The sequence below is a fragment of the Archocentrus centrarchus genome, chromosome 7 (assembly GCF_007364275.1).
Source record: "Archocentrus centrarchus isolate MPI-CPG fArcCen1 chromosome 7, fArcCen1, whole genome shotgun sequence".
Classification (NCBI taxonomy): Eukaryota; Metazoa; Chordata; class Actinopteri; order Cichliformes; family Cichlidae; genus Archocentrus; species Archocentrus centrarchus.
The window spans coordinates 25,417,676-25,433,882 of NC_044352.1; the positions used below are offsets into that span (position 1 = coordinate 25,417,676).

At 39.1% G+C, this 16,207-nt stretch overlaps 1 protein-coding gene across 1 annotated transcript in view; it reads left to right on the top strand.

Moving 5' to 3' along the window:
* Nucleotides 1-16,207, top strand: part of cacna1db (calcium channel, voltage-dependent, L type, alpha 1D subunit, b) — an 82,480-nt gene that overhangs the window by 55,992 nt on the left and 10,281 nt on the right. The window contains exons 19-39 of the mRNA XM_030733042.1: nt 41-101; nt 756-900; nt 1,015-1,144; nt 2,407-2,466; nt 4,380-4,486; nt 5,169-5,256; nt 5,371-5,478; nt 5,640-5,692; nt 5,783-5,929; nt 6,069-6,270; nt 6,448-6,606; nt 6,750-6,860; nt 7,788-7,871; nt 10,081-10,209; nt 11,042-11,107; nt 11,221-11,312; nt 11,411-11,570; nt 11,679-11,806; nt 12,042-12,138; nt 12,314-12,416; nt 13,428-13,529. Of these exons, the coding sequence (XP_030588902.1) occupies nt 41-101; nt 756-900; nt 1,015-1,144; nt 2,407-2,466; nt 4,380-4,486; nt 5,169-5,256; nt 5,371-5,478; nt 5,640-5,692; nt 5,783-5,929; nt 6,069-6,270; nt 6,448-6,606; nt 6,750-6,860; nt 7,788-7,871; nt 10,081-10,209; nt 11,042-11,107; nt 11,221-11,312; nt 11,411-11,570; nt 11,679-11,806; nt 12,042-12,138; nt 12,314-12,416; nt 13,428-13,529 (2,332 nt within the window). The remainder of the gene's footprint in view (nt 1-40; nt 102-755; nt 901-1,014; nt 1,145-2,406; nt 2,467-4,379; nt 4,487-5,168; nt 5,257-5,370; nt 5,479-5,639; nt 5,693-5,782; nt 5,930-6,068; nt 6,271-6,447; nt 6,607-6,749; nt 6,861-7,787; nt 7,872-10,080; nt 10,210-11,041; nt 11,108-11,220; nt 11,313-11,410; nt 11,571-11,678; nt 11,807-12,041; nt 12,139-12,313; nt 12,417-13,427; nt 13,530-16,207) is intronic.

Consider the following 16,207-nt stretch of genomic DNA (forward strand, 5'->3'; position numbering starts at 1 on the left):
TTGGTTTTATTAAAATTCTTGTCAAACTTGAAAACTGAAGGTGCCGCTGGAGGGCTTGCAAGAGGAAAACAAAGAGTTGTATCCTTCCAGTGACTCTCCAGGTAAAGTGACTTGTTTTAACTGAACAGTATCCAAATGCTGATCATCGCGTCATCCGGTAGTTTCTTCTACTTTATGCTTCTGTGATTGATTAGAAGTCTGGACAAGGAGAAGAATCAGAAATACAGCATGCTATTGAAAAGAAAAAAAGTCCTAATATTGTATTAAGACAACACACAATACAGACAGTAAAAAAAACCCGAAAACTTTATTGATAAGACCGACTTACATGGAAAGTGAATCATGGGAAAATACAACATTAAAACCAAACACAACACAGCAGTTGGCACAGCTTTGTGATTATTGATCAGGATCAAATAGATAAACACTGTATATCTGTGCAGCAGACATGTTACTATATTGAATGTAGGATTTCTAATCTCCAGTATTTATTTTAGGTGTCTCATATGTATGTTAGGATTTAAACAGTTACACATCAGTTTAGCTTTAGTGATTTTTAAGTGACTTGAGTGATCTCATAACTAAAATTCTTTGTAAGGTACGAGAGTAAATTTAAAAATTTGACAAAATAAGAAGAGATGACAAAGCAATGCTAATTAACACGATGTAAGGTTGACATGAACTCAGTCTAAATTTGCAGGCTAGGATTACACCAGAAGTATTGTTTTAATACTTAAAAAGTTTATATTTTCCAGTGTGCGATGATGGTACCGACAATGAAGACCTTCCAGATGTCCCCTCTGGGCCTCGCCCTCAGCGGCTCTCTGAACTCACCATCAAAGAAAAGGTTCCACCGATCCCTGAAGGCAGCGCCTTCTTCATCTTCAGCAGCACTAATCCGTGAGCCTCGTATATATTAGAAGTATTAACCAGTCTAGCTGCTCTGTGAGACAGAAATATTTGTTACCACTAAATCAGTCCCTCTCTTTACTGCTTTCTACTCTCTTTTTGTAGGTTTCGTGTATTTTGCCATAAGCTGATCAACCATCAGATCTTCACCAACCTCATCCTGGTCTTCATCATGCTTAGCTCCGTCTCGCTGGCTGCCGAAGACCCCATACGCAACTTTTCTGCTCGCAATATCGTATGTAAACAACCAGCAAGTCTGGAAACCTTTCTCTGTTTCACTGCAGCCCTTTTTTTCCACATGTCACAGTAGGAAAATCCAGGTGTAATTCATTCAGTTATGTATTAGTAGATTTGATTTAGCTGTTTCACTTGTACGGTCCTGGAGTTGAAATGTTAAGTGTAGTTAGACCCAAATTATATCTTATATTTGAGGAATTGTTGGGTCTGAAATCACATACAGTCATGTATGTTCTCTGCAATCCTGTGAAAAACTAAGTGCACTCTTGCTGCTTCTATAGGAATTAAATGGGTAAGTAGCAGTCAGGTGCTGCTAATCAAATGTCCTTGATTAACTGGCCACTGGCACCAGTAAGCATCTCCATAAAACAGATCAACAGACAAACAGGGGTCATGCAGCAGGACAATGATCCCAAGCACAGCAGCAAATCTACAACAGAATGACTGAAAAAGAAAACAATCAAGGTGCTGCAATGGCCCAGTCAAACTTCAACCTGATTTAAAAGCTGTTTTGGGACCTTAAGAGAACTCTGCACAAACAAAACCTCAATGAACTGAAGCAGTGATGCAAAGAAAAGTGGAGCAAAATTACTCCACAGCAATTTGAGAGACTGAAGTCATACAAAAAATGAGTACTTAAAGTTACTGCTGTTAAAGATAGTTCTACAAGTTACTGAATGAAAAGGTGCATTTAGTTAGTTTTTCACAGGAGTGCATGGAGACCCATAAAAACTTCCTTTTTCACATGATTGCATCATGACTGCTGATAACCTGCGATTACATACATTTTCAGTACTGCCTTTAGAAGGAGATAGTTATGCTTAGTAAGAGGTTCAGCAGGCTTCACTATGTCTTTGCATCCACAGTATGTCACTGGGAGGAGTTTTAAAGAGTCTGTTTCTGTAGCAGTGCTGATTGCAGGCACAAAATGGCTTCTTCCACTACTAAAGATACAAACAGTCCAGCTTCATTTGGATTCATTTACAGTAATATTTCAACAGATCACATGCTTATATGTGATGAATTTCAGAGGACTGCCATTGTTTCTTAACAAATGAGATTTTCTTTTGCACTAAATCCCTTTAAGAGTGATTAGCTAATTAATTAAAATGTAATATACGGCAGCTTGGCTGTACGAGGCGTGGGTTTCTGTTTCATCTGTGTTTAACCTTGACAATATTTACAGCTAATAGTGTTTGATAGATCTCTCACTGTGCTGTCATCCTGGAATGACTTGAACTTGTGCATTGCCTTTTTCAGATACTTGGTTATTTTGACTATGCTTTCACCGCAATCTTTACTGTTGAGATCCTGTTGAAGGTAAATGTCCTTTGCGTGCTGTGTTGTGCTGTGCTGAGTAGAGCTTTAGTAACCCTGCGTGCTTATGTCACTCTGATTGCCTCCTCAGATCCTAGGCTATGCAGACTATGTCTTCACTAGTATGTTTACATTTGAGATCTTTATTAAGGTAAACAATTAAAAGTGTCGCGTTTGTCCAGCAACAACCCGCCATGTCCAAGCTTGCTGCACACATTCTTCCTCTCATCATTTTTGTCTCTATAGTTTCTGGTCAGAATGGCCACCTGCTTGTCTTGTTCTCACGGCGCCAACATGTCAGCGTGGAGCTCATGCCTTTTGTCAGATTTTTTTTCTTTTTTTGTCTGTCAGTCACTTTTCCATCACGGCCTACTCCCCCTTTCAATCCTCGAGACCTTTGGCTCTCCAGAGTATAACTGCCTGTTTGGATTTTTACCTAAAATTTTTACCTAAATTTTTTTTTTTCATATTTTTTGATTTTCAGAAGATTACAAAAATTTGTACGTGATTCACAGTTTTACAAAATGATTGTTTTTGAAACCATGTCAGCAGATTTAAAAAAAATCTTTGTCAGTACAATAAACATTAGATTCCCATATTTTCAACAACTGATATGTTTTACATGAACTAGCAAAAACCTGCTCTGTGGCAGTTGTTGTCAAGACTTCGGTGCTTTTTCGCTTTGCTCTTGTATGGCACAGACGCGTATGATTCATTAATTTAGCTATTCTGAATATCTTTGTTATGCCGCTGTACTGTATATAGTCAGCTGACAAAAACTTGGTTGCTTATAAATACTTAACCTCAGAATAATATATGGTCATCAAAAACGTCTTCAGCTTTACCGTCTGTGATATTTAAGGATGTTATTTCTAATTCTTCAAACTTTGGTGTCTGTTAATTTTTGTACGCTGAACGTGACACGTGAAATGTACGTAACATCGCATTCGCAGGAGGATGATGAAATTAACATAAATATGGAAATCAAAAGACTTATAAGCGATTTATTATAAATCTTTTTTTTTAAAAATAGATGTTAATAATTGCTGAATGTGTAAAAAGCTTTGTTCTGATTGGCCCACTTGTTAAGGAGGATATAGGATACATATAGACATATATACATACATTTGTTAAGTTTGTTCTGGACTATAGATGAACTCCAACTAACATCAGGACTGCACACTAAGCGTTTTATGGCAGTTTTTTTTCCCCAAATAATATGCTTGAAGTAATCCACAATAATCAGAAACATTTTATCATTTCTACTTGCACAAATCAGTCCTCTGCCTTACCTCACTGCTCGCTGCATGTATGCACCAGGGAAATCTTGTTTCATGGCTTAAGCTTGAAAGTCCAGCAGAAGATAAAGGGTCTTGTTTATGGTTCACTTTGTGCCTTAATCTGTACAGGAAATGAATGTGATTTTATAACGCTCCCCTTGTCCTGTGCTAACATTTTGCAGTGTCTGTACCTAATGTATGTAGCCTATATATACTGTCTATATGTGTGTGTGCAGTACTGCACATGAATGCATCGGACATTTCACATTTTAAAGGTGTTTTAAATATCGACTGATACTTTTTACCTATTAATATCAGTTGCCAATCTTGAGTGCTTTTTTGTTAAACCTTTCAATTAACTTCAATGCCGAGCCCTCAGAAACTGCATATGATTATGTTTTGCGTCGCTGATGTGAACACTAATTCCTGACATACAGATTTATTGAAAGTGTAAAGACGTGTGCACATCAGCAACGCTTTTTTGTTATACTTACAATATCAACCAACAGTAACAGATCATCTATAGCAAATAGTTATTATGGTTTTTCAATCATATTTTTGCCTTGATTGAAACCCTCTCTGAGTGCTGATGTCTAATTGTTCTCTACAGCTCACAGTTTTCTCTCCTTTGTCCAGATGACAGCATTTGGAGCATTCCTACATAAAGGGGCATTCTGTAGAAACTACTTTAACCTATTAGACCTGCTGGTTGTTGGTGTGTCTCTGGTGTCCTTTGGTATTCAGTAAGTATGATCATCATTAAAAACTGAGTAACTATGTTCTGTTTTTGCCCTAAGATATTGACTATGCTTGATGTTCTTCTAGTAGCTTTGTCACTCTTCCACAACTGATGCTCTTTTAAAGCTGTTTTCGTACATGCACTACATCCCTGAACCTTTCTAGACCTTAGCCAGCAGAGTGGTACTGTATGTGAAAATGCAAATGTCTGACTCAGTCAGGTTGGACATTAAATGGTCTTTATCCTGCCAGTACCCTAGTAGAAAGTCAGTGTAATGTCCAGCTGAGAAGAGTGCAGGTTATTGGCCGCTAAATTTGCAGAGAGAGAGTGACCAGGTATATTTCAGTGGTGGCAGCTCATGCAAGGACAACTTCCGGCGATGCCCAACCTTAATTCCAAAATTGTTCATAAGTGAAAACAGCTTATTTAATTTGTTATATCTTGTTTCTTTAAACTCCACAAAACAAAAAAACAACAAAAAAGTTGTGGGTTTAAGGGGGTGCGTGCGTGTTTGATTTGGTAGCACGGTGCCTTTATTAACTGTCACAGTTAAGTTGCTAGGCCACTAGAACATTAACATCCAGTATCACAATATGTTCAGGAGACAAAATCTCTAATATTACTGTTTGAACATGTTCATAAAATCTGTCAGTTTTATTCACTGGTATGTGTTTTGTCTCCTGCAGGTCCTCTGCTATCTCAGTGGTGAAAATTCTCCGTGTTTTGCGAGTTCTTCGTCCGCTCAGGGCCATCAACAGAGCTAAGGGACTCAAGGTTAGAATGACAGTATCTCTATCAGTCTACATGTATGGGTTTAGCTGTCCATCTGAATATTTGTGCAAACAATGCTGCATATTTCTAATAAGAATGTAACTTTATGCTTTGCAGCACGTAGTCCAATGTGTATTTGTGGCCATCAGGACCATTGGCAACATCATGATCGTCACCACTCTGCTGCAGTTTATGTTCGCATGTATTGGAGTGCAGCTTTTCAAGGTACAGCAAAGAGCTGTGATGGGGGAACAGGCCCACACATAATTTGAATCTGGTCTCCTTCTGCCTCACTAAATTAACAGGTTCCCCGACCATAAAGATGGACAGAGGTTGGGGGTCTTATACAACATGCACCTCTGATACTATGTTTGTGTTTTTTAAAGGGTAAATTTTATCGATGCACAGATGATGCAAAGTCCAGCCCAGATGAGTGCAAGTGAGTTCTTTCTGGTTTTTGTAACAGTGTTTTGCTTGTATATACAGTCTGCATACAGGATATATAGTTAACATTTTGTTTAAATCCCAGGGGTACATATATACTCTATAACAATGGGGACACGGCGATGCCCATGGTGAAGGAGAGGATCTGGTATAACAGTGAATTCAACTTTGACAACGTCCTCATGGCCATGATGGCTCTTTTTACTGTCTCCACCTTTGAGGGATGGCCCACGTAAGTACTGCTTTGTGTGTGAGGCGGAATTTAATGTACAGCAATTATTTATTTTCTTCCAAACAAAACGCTTCATTGCCAGTGGATAAGACCTCATAACATCATCTCGACTTTCTCTCTGTTTTGCGTGTCCCGACAGTCTGCTGTACAAGGCCATCGACTCCAACAGGGAGAACATGGGCCCTATCTACAACTACCGCATCGAGATCTCCATCTTCTTCATCATCTACATCATCATCATTGCCTTCTTCATGATGAACATCTTTGTTGGTTTTGTCATTGTTACGTTCCAGGAGCAAGGGGAAAAGGAGTACAAGAACTGTGAGCTGGACAAGAATCAGGTAGGAAAGTCTCAATCAATTTATAATTACTTAACAAGCATGAAGAAAGGGTTTTAGAATATATCCTAATAATATCCTAATAAACAGCACCTGTTTCTTTCATATAAATTGACTTATTGCACTTGTTTATGAGTCTTTGCTTCTTTTTGTCCCAACTAACCATCAACACCACGGCAGCGTCAGTGTGTCGAGTACGCGCTTAAAGCTCGCCCTCTTCGGCGCTACATTCCCAAAAACCCCTACCAGTACAAGTTCTGGTATGTGGTGAACTCCACTGGCTTCGAGTATGTCATGTTTGTCCTAATCATCCTTAACACCTTATGTCTGGCCATTCAGGTAAGAGCTCTTTATTCAGCCCTTTGAAATGGTGTGCATGAGGACTGTCATCCAGATTGTAGCTGCAGTATATAAATACACCTGAAATGCATTTTGGTTTCATAATATTTATGTGTTTAGTCTGTGTATCTGTCTCTTTTTAGCACCATGGTCAGTCTCATCTGTTTAACTATGCCATGGACATCCTGAACATGGTCTTCACTGGGGTTTTCACTGTAGAAATGATCCTCAAACTCATTGCCTTCAAGCCCAGAGTAAGTCTCTCCTCTCCTCACTATTATTTTTGTTTATCAGTAATTGTGCATACTGTAAAAACTTCAGTATTAAATCAAATCATATCCACATATATTCAAAATGACCAAGAGTACCTTAAACCACTTGAGTTTCCTTTGTGAGCTCCTTTTGTATTTTATCCCACTGTTTGAGTTTCTACCTGAAGGCATTTTAAGCCAGCCCTCATTCTTCCTGTTCCCGTTACCTCCCATCACGGGCTCTTAGCTCAGTGGCTTTCTCCTCCTTCCATTTATTTCTTATTGTCATCCTCATTTACTTCTCACTGTAACCGTTTATACTTTCCTGCATCACCCTCCTCTCCTGCCCCCCCCTCCCGCTGGCTGTGCATGCTGCCACATTCAGGGCTATGTCGGGGACGCCTGGAATGTCTTCGATGCTCTGGTGGTGATCGGCAGTGTAGTCGACATCATACTCAGCCAGGTAGAAAGACGTCAGTATATAGAAGTCTGTCCTTCCCTCTTCCTGCTGCTGCCACTCCTTTTTTTTTTTTCCATCCTTCACATCTTTCCTCCTTCCTCACCTTCCTGTCTTAATTTAGTATTGACCAGTTTCTGCTCTTGAAACAATCTTTTAAATCTCTGTTCATTGGTTGATTAAGCACCATAGACCAAATATCTGCTAAATTACTGGAAAATCTGCTATTTGCTACCAGCACCTATAAAGCGCGCAGTGCCAACAGCCAGCATGTAAAGCTGGTACTCTCACAACCTCAGACAGGAAAACTGTCAACCTTTTCAACCTCGCTCTGTTATATCAAAGCACAACTTTTTGACGCTCTTTTCTTTCTGTCTTTCACACTTCTTTTTTCCTACTCTCCTTCCTTTTCTTCCTCGCTTTGTTGTCTCTCTTTCTTCTTTTCTGCGTGTCTTTGTTGCCTGTGCTTGCAGAACTATTTTGCTGATGCATGGAACACGTTTGATGCCTTAATTGTTGTGGGTAGCGTGGTTGACATTGCCATCACTGAGATCAATGTAAGTAATCATTTATTGGCATATCTTCCCCAGCGAGAGTGCCTTGTTGTAGCATCAGCGTTGCAATCAAGATCACAACTGCCTCTTTTTCATTCATAGTTAATTATTCTTCACAACACCAATTTAAGCAAGTTTTGTGCTCTAAGTGACAATTAATATTGAATTAATATTGATGGTGGTTATGAGAATGTTTGATATATTTATGATATAGCAGTGAGGACAGTGTTTCATGGTTTATATAATACATCCCAGTGAAAAGCACTTCCAGATGTTCTTACCATTTTCATTTTGAATAAAATATTTTTAAACCATTAAGGCTGTTATATATTCATATATTTTCTTACATAAACAGGACAGGATATTGTGTGATAACAGATCTGCAGACCAAATTCTGCACAGACACTTATTATGGAGGAACCTTTGGCCTGGGTTCGGCCGAGTCTGTGAAGGCGTGAAATACAAACACCATGTAAGGGGTTAAAGTATGTTTGAGTTTAACAACTTCTTTTAATTATAATGAGAGTTTTGACACACATTAGATAATTATTTACTCCAGCCAGAAGAAGGGAAGGGAGACATTTGCTTTGTGTGGAACAGGGAAAATGGATCTGCATATATTAAATGTGTATTTTTAAAAAAACAGCAAGTTATAAATTATAATTAGATGAGTTGTTTAGTTTGTTAATGAATTTGCTGTACTGCTACTACAAGGCAACTCTTTGTCCTTTTTTGTGGCTCATGTTAACACTGATTTCATGCTTTTTGCCACCTTTTCCATGTCATGATGTTTGTTTGTCCAAACTGTTCTGAATGAGTGTTTAAAGTAAGGCACTGTAAAATGTGATATACAGAATAATGTGACAGAAAATTTGGAGATAAGTTGAGTGAAGCAGCAGGTTTTTTTTTTTTTTTTTGAGAGCAAATCAGCGCTTCATAGCAGGAGCTGAGTTGCATTAAACAACAATACCTGAAGCAATAAAACAATCACTTTATCTAAAAAACTGTCAGGAATTTTCTCCCTCTGCCAGAAAGGGAAAAAAAAGTTGTGGTGCAAACTTTATTGGCAAACTTTATTTATGTAGTTAAACTATATATTATTTTGCATTAGCTAATCTCGCTTCAGGTTTGCGTGCATGCATCTTATTTGTGGTGTTACTGCTAAGAATATGTGGTGAGAAGCTTATACTGCTGTCCTTGCTGGTAAGTTGTGATGCTGTGTTTTATTTTATTTTGTTTGAAATGCAGGTGCTTCTGAGAGTTTTTCATGTGTTTAGGTGTTGAATGAAACAAAAGTAAATGCTGATGTGTGATGTTTGCAGCAGCACTCACCTGTGAATGGTTTGGTGCTGCACAGCTGGTTCGTGTAACTCGGATTAACTTTAGGCTTTTGGTTTCAAGTCGGCAGCCATTCCTGTTGTCAAGGTGATAGTGGAGCCAGGGGTAAGAAGCCCCTCCTCTTTTATTTAAGACCCTCACCCTTCTGTGACCATCCAAAAAAAAAAATCAAAGCATCAACATCTTTCTGTTGTTACACTTTTGCTCAGTTAGTGCTGAAAGCGTCGAGATGCTTTTTTTTTTAAAACCAGAGCTGATTCAATCCAGTGTGAGGGTTTGTGTTTAACTCTCAGTGTTTGTCACAGTCCCGTTCTGACTCCACCCGGTTTGTTGCATTTTGGCACCAGTTTGAATCTGCTGATATTGTTGTCCTGTCTGGGTGCATGGCATGACACACAGGATTAGATGAGACTGTGTGCTCTTTTGTCCTTCATTTTAGTGCAGCTTTTTTTGCACTAGTGTTAGCAGTCAGATTATTTACGTTGAACTGCTCTTGATTTAGGTTTTACGCATTTGCAGATAAAGCTCTGTGTGGTCATCCACAGTTAAATCCACAGTTAAATTTAGTGTGTGTGTAAGTCCTCCAGGTCCGTTAATGGCATGGTGTTTAACACACAGTTGTTCTGCATGCTTGTTTGTTGTCGTCACTGTCAAGAATTTCTAAACTCCAAAATGGGAGGCATTTTTTCACAAGCATTTAAATTTCTTTTGTGTTGCTTGGTGACTAATATATCCCATACATGACTCTCGTAAGAATGCATGTATGACTGACTGCATGAATGAATGAGCCGTGCATATTTTTCTTAGTGTGCTGCAGTGTGTTACACCTTTTGTTTCTCTGTCCCATAATCACTCTCTCCCTCATCCACTTCAGAACACAGAGGACAGCGCTCGCATCTCCATCACCTTCTTTCGCTTGTTCAGGGTGATGCGATTGGTCAAACTGCTGAGCAGGGGGGAGGGGATCAGGACCCTCCTGTGGACCTTCATTAAGTCCTTCCAGGTGAGACTGTAGCAGAGAAGGGACTCACCAAAGACTCCACAATTCAATATTATCACAGTATGTGGCTGCTATCTTGGCCAGGTCTCTTTTGTAAAAGAGATTGCAATTTCAATGGGATTTCCTGATAAAATCAAGGTAATGATAATAATAATGTAGTGTTCCCAAAGTATTTTACTTAGATACAACACTCCTTGCAAATCCCACGTGTCACATCCATCTCCTTTGTCCCATCCTCCTTAAAAACTCCAAAATAAGTCCAAGTTTGATTTAAATGTGAATGGTGCATTTCTGATTTCTCGCTCCAATGCCTCGAGCTTTGTTTTACAAGCTGACTGTCACCACTGCTGACCTCACTTAAAAAAACCATTGATTTTATTATTCTGCTACTAGAAAGTTCAATTTGTAAATGCTGTTCATATAATAAAATGCCACCATGTATTGATACAATATCGCCACTCAAAATATCCCAATACTGTACTGTATCGATTTTTTTCTTCCATCCCTTTTGTGGCAAACTCAGCCATTTTTTGTGTTATTACAAAGCAAAACGATTATCCTCTACACTTATCAGAAACTATAACACTGCACAGTACTTCAGAGTAGTATCACTATTTGGTTGCCAGTACAATATATAATGACAGTTACTCTGGTTTGTGATAAAAAAAAAAATCAAACAATCTGAAGTAGAAGTATCATGAAGTGGCCATACAACAGTCGCACTGAAAAAACTGGTAGGATGTGTTCTGTTGTGTAGAACACAAACATACAACAAAAGCAGTGATGAGTGGAAACAGCTTATGTTAAACACACAATTCTTTTTTTCCTCTCTCAGGCTCTTCCTTATGTTGCACTCCTGATAGCCATGCTGTTCTTCATCTATGCTGTAATTGGAATGCAGGTAATTTGTTATGACATGCTATCATTACATGAGTGGAACCTGTTAGACACCCTCCATAACATGTGTGTGTTCCTCTGACAGAATCTAATTGGATTTATCTTCTCTTCTTTAAGGTGTTTGGGAAAATAGCAATGGTAGATGGAACGCAAATCAACCGCAACAACAACTTTCAAACCTTTCCTCAAGCTGTCCTGATGCTCTTCAGGTCAGTGTGTTTCTGTAGGTCACAATACATAATAAATCTAGCTGTATTTGGTATGTACAGCTGCATCTGTATTGACGTTATATCTTGTTTTATGTTAGGTGTGCTACGGGCGAGGCGTGGCAGGAAATCATGCTGGCCTGCATGCCGGGCAAGCTGTGTGATTCAGAGTCAGACTACAACCCCGGAGAGGAGAGGACCTGTGGCAGCGGCTTTGCTATTATCTACTTCATCAGCTTCTACATGCTCTGTGCTTTCCTGGTACTCTTCAGACATCTGGCTGTGTTCATTTTAGACCACAGACCTGAGTTTGTTCACAGACCTGTGTGCAGTTAGTACTAAAAGAAATATTGCATGTTGTCCTTTCAGATCATAAACCTATTTGTAGCTGTCATCATGGATAATTTTGACTATCTGACCCGTGATTGGTCCATTCTCGGGCCGCACCACTTGGACGAGTTTAAAAGGATCTGGTCAGAATACGACCCTGAAGCTAAGTGAGTACTCAGGACCAGTTTTGAAGGGTTATGGATTTTCTCTTGTTATTTACCTTTTAAATGGCATACTAGTGTTAAAAACAGCTTCAATAAGAAATATATGTGATGGTGATTTTCTTATTATATTCTTTATGGCTCTCTAAAGTGCACTTACTTAGTTCTTATTAGGGCCTGTGGCTATAGTAGAGACCGTGATGGGTGTGATGCGTTTCATCTGAATGTGCTTTGCTGTCAGGGGCAGGATAAAGCATCTTGATGTAGTAACTCTGTTGAGGAGGATCCAGCCCCCACTGGGCTTTGGCAAGCTCTGCCCTCACAGAGTGGCCTGTAAGGTGGGTTTCCACAACTTTCCACACACTTGCAGCTGTGAAGATAATGAGTTTCATGATCTTTGTGTGTATTTCATAAAAATACGTCAGAGCTTTTCATTTAAACTTGCTGTTGTCACAGTGCTTATTTCACAATTGCTGCCCGATCTGTTAATCTGTGGTTTGAATTATTTTGCAGCGTCTGGTGGCAATGAACATGCCCCTGAACAGTGACGGAACTGTAATGTTTAATGCCACCTTGTTTGCTTTGGTCCGCACTGCTCTCAAGATTAAGACTGAGGGTGAGTGTGCACCTTTAGCCGCTGGGGAGCTGCAAAATTATTGGTTGCTTTCTGTTACCTTTCTGTGCATTCTGTCATATCGTGTAGTATGCTTTTGAATGCCTTTTAAGAATTATGACATTTTGAGAGTTTAAGTAAGAAGACTGAGCGGTGAGGGTAATGGATACAGTGACCTGTTGTATGTGCTGCTCCTTAATCGCAGTCCAGAGAAACTGTTACAGCAGCCTGAAGTTACCGAGAGACACATTTAAGTACACTGGGAATGAAGCCTTATACTAACATCAGCAATAAATAAGAAAAAAGAAAGACATTTTAGAAGGATATTTAACAAATAAAGCAAACATGCAGTAGTTTTACACTAGATAAAATTATTGAAGTACTCAAAAAACATCTCACTCTAAGTCAAACCACATTTGTTTTAGTCAGTTACACTCTTCAAATGTTAGTCTTGTTTACTCAGCGATGGCTCAGGCATCATTTATAATTAATAATATTTGATATATTAATAATATAGAGGAAGAGGCCCCGTGGTAGACCCAGGACACGCTGGAGAGATTATGTATCTCGGCTGGCCTGGGAACGCCTTGGGGTCCCTCCGGATGAGCTGGAGGAGGTGGCTGGGGAGAGGGAAGCTTGGGCTTCTCTGCTTAGGCTTCTGCCCCCGCGACCCGGCCCCGGATAAGCGGAAGAAAATGGATGGATGGATGGATATTAATAATATTTTATTCTCAGTATTATAGTCTCTTAATCGCAGCTGTCAGGAAGCCCACATGTTAATTTAACATTTTACCACAAGAGGGAGCTATAGCTATTTAAGTAGTCCCTCCTCAGAGTCCTCTGCATAATCAACATGACCCTTTAAAATAGAAATAACTTAGCAACTGAATACAGATTAGTCACTTATACTGGTAAGAACTGTTTAGACTTGTGTTATGACTGTGTATGAATATGTATGTGAAAAACAGAGTTCATACTCTTACTTATTTTTAACCTTGGTTGCACTTTTCAAAGGTAACCTGGAGCAAGCCAATGAGGAGCTTAGAGCGGTGATCAAGAAGATCTGGAAGAGGACCAGCATGAAGCTGCTGGACCAAGTGGTGCCCCCAGCAGGCGGTCAGTGATCATTATGCACACATGCACAGGGAGAACACCGAGTCTTTCTCACGTCTCTGTACCATTCTCTTGCTCATACGATAACAATAATAATAATAATAGATGGATTCTTATCAGACTAAATATACCTGAAGCCAAAATTAGTAGTAATAATTTTAAAAATCAATAAAATGAAAAAGAAAAATGCCAAAAACCTCTTTGACAGCAGCCAGAGTGGAATAAAAAGAAGACGTGAGTCTTTTGGGTGCTTTTTTTGTGGCTCTGCGTATGTGCACTTGTGATCCAGAGCAGTAGGTGTAAAAGGCAAGATGGAATGCAGACAAAAGTAAGCTTTACAAAACAGGAAGCGGGAGGTAAGGACGTGTCCACAAGAAGCCTTCAACATCCTGTTTTTGCTTTTTTTTTTGATGCTGCATGACCACATTTTTGACCACAACAAAATAACAGGATATTCTCGATCCCCAGAAACGCTCCTTGTTCCTTTCAGGTGAACGTGTGTCACTGTTAACCACAGTGATGTGTTACTCACACCACACCTTTTCATGAATACTCTATTTGTGAGTCAGTTTTTATAAACTGCTAGGTTAGAGGTTTTCACACTGTTGTGAGTCAGAACAAGTGTGACTCCCTTTAGCTGTGCTCACGTAGCTACTCCAGTGTGTGTCTGTGCTTACTGCTTACTACTAATGCTTGTACTGCATGTCTCTGTGTGCATTACTTTGCTAACCCCGCTCTCTCTCTCTCTCTCTTTTTTTGTTCTTTTTCTGAGTCTTTTCTGCCAAGCTCTGTTCTACAGCTCCCTTTGCTTTCAGTCACTGGCCTTCTTTTCTTCTCTTTCTGCCGTCCTGAGCTCTTTGGAGCAGTTCTGTTTTAGGCTGGTGGCATGAAGCTACTGATACCTCACTTAAAAACGTCACTGGGCTCTGTCCAGAAAGGAAATCCACAACATATGTGGGCATAGAGTTGATGCACCTATACCAGATCAGATCTTATTATTAAGAAAAATAAAATAAAATAAAAAATTCAGGGATTTTCAGTTTTGAAATGTTGCTCATTTGTGTAAATTCAGTTATTGTGTTTTCAGCAAACTTGGACTTAAATGAAACTGAAGACTTTCTTCCAAACATGAATCGTAAAAAAATATGATTTTTCTCAGTAAAAACAAAATAATTTTACTGTGCATGAAAACGTAAGTAAGATTTCATCAGTGCGGCCTTATTAGATGTTTTTGAAAGTGAAATGAGTGATATCATGTATTTACTATACTACATACTACATAAACTACATGACATCGCCAATTTCTGATTTTTAAAATAAAGATGAGCATTTTTTAAAAATAAAATTTTTTTTTTGGCACCAAATTTTTTTTATTTCTGAACAGAGCCCTGTGCAGTTTAACTCCGACTGTGCCACATGTGCAGAGAAAAGTGTCTGATTCTGGAAGATGCATCATCTTCTTCTTCATCTTCTCTCTTTGAACCCCTGGAGAGAATGATGGTGACATTTGTCACCTTTACTCATTTCCACTCCAGCTCAAATGGGTCAAGGAAAGGTGGTGACAAACTAACAAACAGAAAAACTCTGAGAAAAACGCTTTTCCTGCACGCCGTGATTCAGCCGGCTTTTTTTTTTTTACTGTTTAGCCTCTCTCCCCATTCTGCTTCAACGGCCACTTATCTGAGAGAATTAGAGCCACGCTCGATTAGCCTCCCTGCATGGCAGATAGTGTGTGCAGTCACAGTTTCCCTTCCAGCTCAATTAAGTTTCTGTTTTCTGTCTTGATAGAGGATCTATAGTGCTCACCCTTGCTTCTTTAAACCTTTCACTCAGCTGTTTTCTTGCATGCGCTTCTTGCTACAGATCATGTTGTTGCTCTAGGATGTAAAACACTGACCATCTGTCTCTGAACTCATAGTCCGCAGTCACCATACGTTGTAGCACTAGACTGTGTGGACGTTACTGTTTCAGTTTATTTGACTTTTAAGTGAATGTGCCTCTGCTTTATCATAAAAAAAAAAAAATCTGTCACAGAAACTTCATTTCTGAAGATTTTGCGTAACTCTTCTGAGCAGTTTTGTGTATGTGCTCGTTTTTTGTGAAAGGAGTCTTTCATAACTTAATGCCTGTTGAGAAAGATGGTGGCTGCAGGCATAGATGTTATCGAGTGTCAAGCTATAACTTGCTTTATTTGCTTTTATGAGAGTAAATGTAATTTGCAGAGGTCGACAGATAATCAGCTGCCATTAGTGCAAAAGCTCACCTGGCATGATTCACGGCATGCATAGAGTTTATATCTTTATATCTTTGTTTACCATGACAAGGATAATACCTGGTAATAGGGCTGAGAAATTACATCTTTGATATGCTAAAAAATGTGCTTATTTGTGCAGAAGTGTTTGACTCAGTTAGCTGTAAATGTCCTGGTTAAGCATTGAGGATTTATCGCATTTTGGGAATATGTGTTGATAAATATCTTTTTTTAAAGTGCTGCAGCACTGGTGCTTCATTCTTGTGATATTTTTTGACCTCAGTTTTGATATTTGAAATGCTCTCTGAGATGGTGACATAGTAGCAGTAACTGACTGAATGAATATTTTGGATTTAAACTGATTTGCGGTGTTGAGCTGTTTTGGTATGCAGGTATTTTGGTGTTGATCTGGGAGGCTTGGATGTGTCTG